The sequence below is a fragment of the Lygodium microphyllum genome, chromosome 30 (assembly GCF_053477565.2).
Source record: "Lygodium microphyllum isolate KBCC chromosome 30, Lygodium_microphyllum_v1.1.10, whole genome shotgun sequence".
In the NCBI taxonomy this organism is placed as follows: Eukaryota; Viridiplantae; Streptophyta; class Polypodiopsida; order Schizaeales; family Lygodiaceae; genus Lygodium; species Lygodium microphyllum.
Window position 1 is genome coordinate 36,983,385 of NC_141164.1, and position 8,831 is coordinate 36,992,215.

General features: G+C 43.4%; 1 protein-coding gene across 15 annotated transcripts in view; it reads right to left on the minus strand.

Moving 5' to 3' along the window:
• Positions 1 to 7,494, minus strand: part of LOC148009735 (uncharacterized) — a 29,042-nt gene extending 21,548 nt beyond the window's left edge. For 8 of the 15 annotated variants that reach the window (XM_087673426.1, XM_087673427.1, XM_087673428.1 and 5 more), the window contains exons 1-3: positions 7,322 to 7,466; positions 5,945 to 6,453; positions 5,768 to 5,840 (exon numbers count right to left, since the gene is read on the minus strand). In XM_087673426.1, the coding sequence (XP_087529552.1) occupies positions 5,768 to 5,840; positions 5,945 to 6,453; positions 7,322 to 7,363 (624 nt within the window). In that variant the 5' untranslated portion in view covers positions 7,364 to 7,466. Of the gene's footprint in view, positions 1 to 5,767; positions 5,841 to 5,944; positions 6,454 to 7,030; positions 7,181 to 7,261 lie in introns of all 15 variants that reach the window. The other 7 variants (XM_087673421.1, XM_087673418.1, XM_087673424.1 and 4 more) reach the window with 7 other exon arrangements.
• Positions 7,495 to 8,831: the final 1,337 nt, after the last annotated feature.

Genomic DNA, 8,831 nt, shown 5'->3' on the forward strand with positions numbered 1-8,831 from the left:
ACCTGCACCATGGGCTGTAGCTCCTCCCTGTACAACACACCCACCCCTCCGGACCCTCGGGTCCCTCCTTTTGTTCAGGCTCTAGGGCGGCATGCCGTCTCCCATCTATATCCCCTCACTTCTGGTAAGTAGGTGCCTGGGCTTTGGTGGGTTTCTGTGTAGAGGACGATGTCCTTGCCGGTGAAGGTCTCCTGGAATAATCCTGCATCTGTCTTCATAGCTCCGTTGCAGTTCCACACTGCAAAACTCAGGTGGGTCTCATAGGCCGCGCCCCGTCATTGGCGCTTATCTGTGATGATGACCCGACCATCTCTGTATACTGCCCATTTTCCCGCTTTGCGAGCCTCCAGGATCTGTGGCATGCCTTCTTTACGGTGTGCCACCTGTGCGGGTGTGAGGCCATCCTCCAGGTAGACTTTTTCCCCTTTTAGAGCTGTCCTTTTAGAGAGGAAGGCTCGTCTGGATTCTAAGTTGGCAAATTTGAGGATAAGAGGCCTTCCCTTGGTGAGGTCTTTCCCTACACGCCATGCATTCTCCACTATTTGAGGGTCCTCTACTCCCAGCTTTCCACATATCTGTTGGGCATCTGCCAGGGGGCTATCCCCTTCCTTCCATCCGACCACCCGGATGTGGAGCACTCTAAGCTTTCTCTTTTTCTCCTCCTCCAGTGTTGCATTCACAAACTCCTCCTCCTTTGTTGGCGATTTCTTGGCTACCTCAATTCATTTGGAGTTCTCGGCCACTTCGGCTTGTGCTTGTTTCACTATATTCGCCCACGTGTTGAGCTCCTTTGTTACTTGTGTCTTCAGCTCGTTGATCTCGGATTGCACCTTGGTGGGCGTTGTTTCGATGATTTCTCCTTCCTCCTTCTTGAGTAGGTCCAACTGGTTTCTATATTCATCGAGCTCGTGCCTCAGTTCTTCGATCACCCTGTTTCTCTCCTGGAGGGACGTTTCAATGTCCACCTTCCAAGAGGTGAAGTGTGATGTGATCTCGGCGTAGATTTCGTTCTTCCATTCTTGCACTTTCGTGCTTATTTCCTCCCTAATTTGGTGTGCAGTTTCCCCGCACATTGCTGCCATGATTTCCTTGATGTTGCTGATGTCTTGGTCATGCGCCTTGCATACATCTCGGAGGGCCTCCATGCCTTTCCTTGTGTGGTAGTCTGTCACCTTGTCAATGCTGCTCCAAATCGCTGAGTATTTCTCATTTTTCTCCCCCCTTGTGCGGCTGCTTGGTGACGGGGATGTCTTGTTCGAGCCCATCCCTTCCTTACGGTTCCGAGGCTTGCTCAGGGGGTGTGGGCATCCGGCCTCATTGTGGTTGTGGATGCGTGATGGGCGGTGGTGGGAGGTGGCGGAAAAGTCGGGTATGGGCAGGGCTAGTGGCGGTGGCAGTGTCCGAGTCGGACGAGAGGGCGTCCGATTTTCAGTGGACTCGGACGGGATTGTGGGGGGGGAGGGGAGGGGGGGGGGGGGGGGGGTGAAATTCGGACGGGGGCTGATCTCGGACGAGGGACGGACGGCGAGGAGAGACGGGCGATGATGGGGCGCTGACGAGGCGAGAGAGAGGGAGAGAGAGATGGTCCTCGTCACATGTACGTAGCTGAAATGGTGAGACGAAGCTAATTGCAGGTCAACGAGGTGAGAATGAGCGGATTGTAGGACGTTATCAGTGGACTCGGAGACGGTGCGGCGAAGCTCCTCAGCCTGAGCTACAGTGTAGGAGAACCAGGGATAAGCGATGTCTGCCACCGATGGGGATGGAGCCGAGGATTTTGCAGGCCGAGGATCAAGGTCTGCCACCGATGGGGATGGAGCCGAGGATTTTGCAGGCCGAGGGTCAAGGGGACTCGGAGAGAGAGAGAGAGAGAGAGAGAGAGAGAAGCGAGCATTCATCAGCTCATTCGTTCAGACCACACAGAGAGAGAGAGAGAGAGAGAGGGAGACTTCATGAATATTTAATAATATGAAACTTAAAAGCTTAAGACAGTAAAAACTTTAAAAAGACAATGTATATCTCAATGATGGCTTGTCGAATGAGAGGGTAGATGAACGCACCCATGGTTTTCCTCCCCCACTCACCAATGTCTACAGCCCAAGAAAAGTATATGCCAAGTGAACAAGACACAAGCGTGTTGATAATGCCCCGTTTACTATGGTCGCTCCATCCATCGGTGAGAATGGAGCAACCATACTTCATCCATGCGGCTCGAATAGGACTGAGAGCTTTATCAATTCCCTCCTCTTTATCAATTTTCTTGGTTCGTATGTACGCATGGACCCACATTGGCAATGGCTTTTACCATTGCTCTCGCTTTAGGGCATTAAATGCGAGATTGCACTCAATGACGGTGCATGCAATCTCAACATCCACAAGTTGTTGCAAGTGACTATTGAGCTAAAACACACTTTACAACTGATTAGCATTTTTAAACAGCCCCAAAACAAGCTTAATTAATGAAAATGCAAATTTGGTATACGATTTGAGAGAGTTTCAACAGTTCCCCAAAACTCTAATTTTTTGGGGCACCCTTCAACATCTATAAATAGAAGGGTTGCCCACCATTCAACCTCATTCTTTTGTGCAAGTTTCTCACTCTACCGTGCAGATTTCAGCCATCAACCATCTACCATCCATTGTCCAGCCATCACCAACTACAGCCCATCACTATCCTAGCCTGTTTTCAGCCATCGCCTCCATCCACTATGTCATCATAGCACTTGATTAGCCTGTGTTTTCAACATCCGATGCCAAGCAACAAGCTGTTGTCATCTCTCCCACCAGGCCACTATTGCAGTAACTGCATCTTTGCTGTCCAGCAAGCCATCTACATCAACAAACACCTCTCATGTTGTCACCTCAGTTCCCTAACACTCGAGTGATCAGCATTTGGTGTTTCCCACACTCTGACTGGTGGTTACTGCACTTGGGATCCATCCCCAGTGGACATCACTCTCTAACACTGCATTGCTTTGCCCTTGGGCATTATGTACACTCTTACATTCATTTACAGCATTCATTCACTTCAGAGTTTCTTCTCTCTGTGTTTGTCTCTATGTTTGAATTTTGAGTTTTTGCGTTTTGCATTTTGCATTTAGGTTTTGAGTTTTGCTTGTCTCTATCTAAGTCTTTGTGTTTTAGTCTTGGTTGTACATGTGTTTCCTCAGTGTAAACCCTAGCATATCTTCATAGTGGCCCACACATATGACCGAGGGTTTAGGAGCCGGTAGAGTGCCTCTCCTATGGTGTTGCATGAGCATCTATTCTTTATCTTTTGCCAAAGGTAAGTGTGTATGTTAAGTCCCCACTATCAATAGTGGACCCACATCTGAGCGGGGGCTTGGAAGAGAGTAGATTGTCTCTCTAGTGCCACATGAGTCTCTATTCTTTATCTTTTTCCAAAGGTAGATGCGTGTTGCCCACTATCAACAGTGGAGGCATTAGTCAAAGATAAGCCTACGTTCAAGCCTTTATCCTGAGTAGGCATAGGTATTGGTCCCAACACGCTCCCTACTTCTCTTCCTCTAGTAGATCCCTCTCTCATCTTGGCAAGAATCTCATCCAAGTTGTCCTAAGAAATCTCCTTGCATGGAACAACTTGCCTCCGACTTTGAAAGGTGTTGAAGAAGTTGAGCCATGCAACTTGTGTACTTCTTTGTATCCTCCACATGGATGGCACACAAATTGAAGCCCTCATGCTTCTCACATCATGATACTGATGGAGGTTTGGAAGTTTGGTGCAAAGAGAGAGGGACAAAGGGAGATTGGGGAGGAGAGGGCTCTTCAAAGAGGGAGAGGCAAAGGGAGAGGGAAAGGGAGAGAAAGAAGCTCAAGAAAGGGAGAGGTTCCTAGAGGAATAGTGAGAAGGTTGAATCTAGCTGCATATGGAATCCAAAGAGAAGCATGAGGGTGTACACAATTGGAAAAGGGCCAAACCAAGTGGTATCCAAGGTCAAATGGACTGGGAAAAAGTGCCACATAGGCAAACACGCAAGGGAAACACAATCTAGACATGATAGGACATGGAATCAATGCCCAAGAATGCGTCAGACGTGGTGAAAAAGACATTGTAGTTCAATAAACAAAACCATGAAAACCGATACATTAAGATACCATATGGATCAACCTATACAACGTACAAAGAAAACCATGATTCACCCAACCAAACCTCAACATGAGACAAAAGAGATGGATAGAGATTCTACAAGAGTATGACTTAGAGATCAAGTACTAGCCAGGCAAGGAGAATATAGTGGCTAACACACTTAGTTGAAAGGATTTTGTTAATGCAATCTCCATGTCCAATGATCAGATAATAGAAGTGAAGTAAGCCATCCCTCATGGCAAATTACATCGAGAGATAATGTATGTTCTACTCTCATCAAATCTATCTCTGAAGAAATGTGATGTACCCACACCCCTAGCCAAGCCAAGGAAGGTGACATTTAGTAGGTGCCCGAATGTCTTTTCTAATGAGAGCAAGACCATCCAAACTCATAGGATTCACGGACTTAGCTAGTCAGATGACTTGAGTCTACCTTGCAACAAATCGTCATGACCTCAACGCACTAGGATCAACCTAAGAGACATCTGACTTCTTGATCTCTATTAGCAATTTAGCGCTCTATCAAGAAGGGTTACTTTGTAACCAATCAAGACTAAGAGTGAACAGCCGAGGAACTCAACTCAATCCTAGGCATTTAAACATTCAAAACTTCCTATAAATCTCTTGAAGAAAGCACCCCACTTATCCGGTCCACCCATCCATAGGATAACATCATTGGGATGGCTATCCATCCACTTTCCACGCACGCACTTGTCATTTTAGTTACTTTATTAGGGGTCTTACCATGCTATGAGAATATATAAAAATAGCTTCATTAACTATCCCATTACACAAGGTTCATTGAACATCCTTTAGGTGCAACACAAAGATAATTTAAAAACAATCTTTTCCTAGCAATAAAGTAATCTTTATATGATTACTATAGCCAACCAAATTGATATTCCATTATTGGATATTCCAACTCCTTCCATGTTTCTCACCCTTTCCCTTTTCAGAATCAAGGTCTATACCCGATGTGCATACACCGTGCTCACCAAGGATTTCTTCTCTCATCATAGGCAAGTATGGGATTAACGTTAACATAACCAAAGCCCTCATCTATTGGCCCTACACCGCCATAGAAGGGAACCTTCCTCTAATGGATAACCTCATAGTCCTATGTGCAAGCCTTCACACTCCAGGTGGTAATAATTCTGACTTGACATGAATGGAACAGTTAGGTGGATGAATTTATAGGAAGTTCTTCTATGGAAGTGGATATGTAAATCAACAACAATTTTTCTAGCATGATACTCTCTCCCCAAGTCTGTCAAGCCTAAAAACCCCCAAAGCTCAACAACCCCTCCACAATACAACTCAAAGAGCTGCACAGTCCACCTGAATGCATCAATACAGCAACACTTGCCCGACGCCCTATAGCATCTAAATTTTCATTCTCATCTTTCAAGTCAAGTGAACCACCTAGCCTGAAATTGTGAAATGCTATAGGAAGACATTCTAATCCATTCTTAGGATAATAATGCACCAGTCTACTCGGATTATGTCATGCACATAAAGTCCATTTTAATTTACAGCATGTACGTTTACCATAAAAGTGCAGTGATAATCTACAACAAAAATTGTGGGTATACTTCAGCATTATTAACTATCATGGACACCCAAACTAAAAATATTATAGTATCTTGCCAACACGCTCACCAATAAACAAGGCCCAGAAATGTGTGCGCTTCGCTTGTATAGGGTAAGAAGAGAAATCCCATGTTTCCATGTACTTCACAGCAACAGAGCGATAGTGTTTAGATGAGTATTATCAAAAGTAATAGACTAATGCACAACTCTACACAAAAACTCAAATTGCATACAAACTGTACATACCTGTACAGAAGAACCCAATCTCGGCCTCGAACGAGTGTTGGAAGAAATGAGCACAATGAACTGCGGACACTTTCAGGTAAAATCTTGGATGCATCAGAAATACCAGGAAGTGCAGATTGTGTGGATGTCATCTCTATCTCACGCAAATCATTGTCTGTTATGATATGCCATTCGTCTTCATCATCCTTGGGCTTACTCTGTGTAGCAGTGCTTTCTACTTGTGAGCGTGAACTCTTCTTGGCACATTGTCTGCCTTGCCTTCGCTTTTTCACTTGCTCTGGCATTGAACGTGAGGCCTCATGTTGAGTGCTAGTATCATCACAGTCTCTGACCAGAGGATCATCAGCACATCGAACACCAGAATCCGTACAGGAAAACAGTGAAAACAGGAATGCTGACAGCGAAGAAGTGTCAGGCCCTCGAAAGTGCTCCTTGGTCTCTTCATCTTTTTGTGCATCTTTGGGGGTGCCTGACTTTACAACCCTCTTCTTCATGTCTATGCCTCGCATCTAAAGATATTCACAAAGATTGGATACCAATTCACTTGGAATGAGCTCACAATGCAATTATCATGAAACCACAAAATATGAGCAAGAGAAGAGCCTGTACACATTAGTTTTAAAAACATGGTATCAAACATTCAAGAGTAAAAACAATGCGATCGTTGCTCCATAGCACAGATATAAAGACAAACAAGATGATTATTTCAGTTAAAACACAAGGATAAGCAAAATGTACTGCTGCAAACATCCACACGATCAGATGTTCATTCCCACCCAAAATGAGATCAACCAGACCACATGTACCGCACAAGCAAGGCGATTATTCCTAAAAAAAAATTGCTCGCTGCCTCAAAGTTAACCCTCAGAGAAGATTGGGGAGAATTATGTCCCATCAAGCTTTCAAGTCTCAATCTGTATTACATTACCTTACCAAAACCATATAGCCACCATTTTGAACACATATCGCAGATGCAATACTAACAGGAATGAACGTTTATAAGTATCCAATCAAGAACGTAATTTGGAATCCAACGCAACGGTTTGTTCAGGCAATCAACATAACTGAAGATTACAGAGGCAAGACCTTCAAAAGTGAATGCATCTTTACTTTTTGCCTCCTTGCTGCTCTCTCTGTATCCCTACTTTGTAAGCCTTTCCCAGAATCAAGCCACAGTCAAAGCACTTGTTATCTTTTGGTTTCCTTTGTTTAAATGGTGGATGCTCTTTTATGTTCCTGTGCAGAAAAGCAGGCCGGCCATATATGCGCGCACCAAGAAGAAAGGAAAGCGAATCAGGAAAAAAAGAACCGACTTACAATTCAAGTAATGGAGCGACACAGACACACACACACTCTCTCTCTCTCTCATATATTTACATGGCGGCTATTGCACCTGTATTCGATAATGGATGCGCACATACGCGCATTGTTTTTTCTTCTTCTTCTTCTTCTTCTTCTTCCAATAACAACACAAAGACCAATCACCCACTAACAACCCAAAGCCCGATCACAGTTCAGAACTCGATCGCCTTGTTCCTGTTTATTAGAAATTTGTAAAAAATGATTTATAAATGCATTTAATTAATCGGTATTTTACTTCAAGTTTATCATCATTTTAGAGCCACATCAAGGCGAGTGCGACTCAGCTGCTTGGCTTGTATTCGCGAATTTGTGGGCCTGCCGCAAGTGGAGAAGTTTCACCAAAAATAGTGATACTAAGAAAGACTTCCACAAGTTTGAGAATGTGGCAGCATCTCTCTCTCTCTCTCTTTCTCTCTCTCTCTCCTTTTTAAACATCTTCTCCCATTTTCAACTTATATTAGAAAATGGAAATGTGTGTGTTATCCCGCCGGGTCCACAAGTATTAACTTGTGTAAGGCCATAGGCTTCTTCTCAGAGAGCCCTTCCACGCTAAGGTTGGGTTCACACTAAGGCGGCAAAAGTTCTAGCAATTTAGAGGAGATCTACCATGGGTGTTCACACTAATGGCAAAAGTGTGTGGAAATATATTTTTTATATTTTACAAGCAACCAATCACAAAAGTTTATCCACACTTTTGTTGAATCAAAATTTGCCACATGTAAAAGTGGAACATCTTTCATCAAGCCAATTTTTTTTCCCGGGGCTGAGACCGGCAGAAGTTTTGGTGGGTCCGGAAAAAACCACCTTTTTCTTTTCAAATGAAAAATACACACACAGGATGATGCCCCTCCCCTTTTCTCTTTTGCCGCAGTGTGTGAACCCAGCCTAAGTCAATGAACTTAGGTGTGCCAAGGCTCATAGTCTAATGCTTTATAGTCTTCATTATCTAGGTTAACATGTGCATTCAGGTTTTGCTCCTTTTTTTTTTTTAACAAGTATTTGTTTTTGCATCATTTGAAGGAGTTCACTTTTATTTTTGTTGCTTGTGAACAAAGTTAAACATAAAATATTTTTTTAAAATTTGTGAGTGTTCTCTAAAATAGTTTAAATCAAACAAAGGTAAGATATTTAGTTCATGGATGTTGAAAAACTAGCAATTTTGTTGAAGGTTATTTAATATTTCATTAGAGTTTAAGAAATGACAAATCAACTCAAAACTTAAATTCTTTAAAGCCATTGATAGTCCAAAAAGCAAAGGAGTTTTACTTTTAGAGTCAACAAGCATTGAATAGATCTTATACAATATATTCCTATGCTAAACTAAGTTTCTTCTCTTCAAAAAGTAATATTTTTACATATTGTTGGGTGTCCATATAGGTTGTGGTAGCTTGTAACAGTCGTATTCTTTTTTAGGTTTGTGTTCTCTGCTCCAAGTTCCTAACCTTATCTATGTTATCAGTGTTACCTCTATGTTGAGACCTCAAAATTATCCTGGAATGGTTGGTAAGTTTGGATGTCTTTCTTC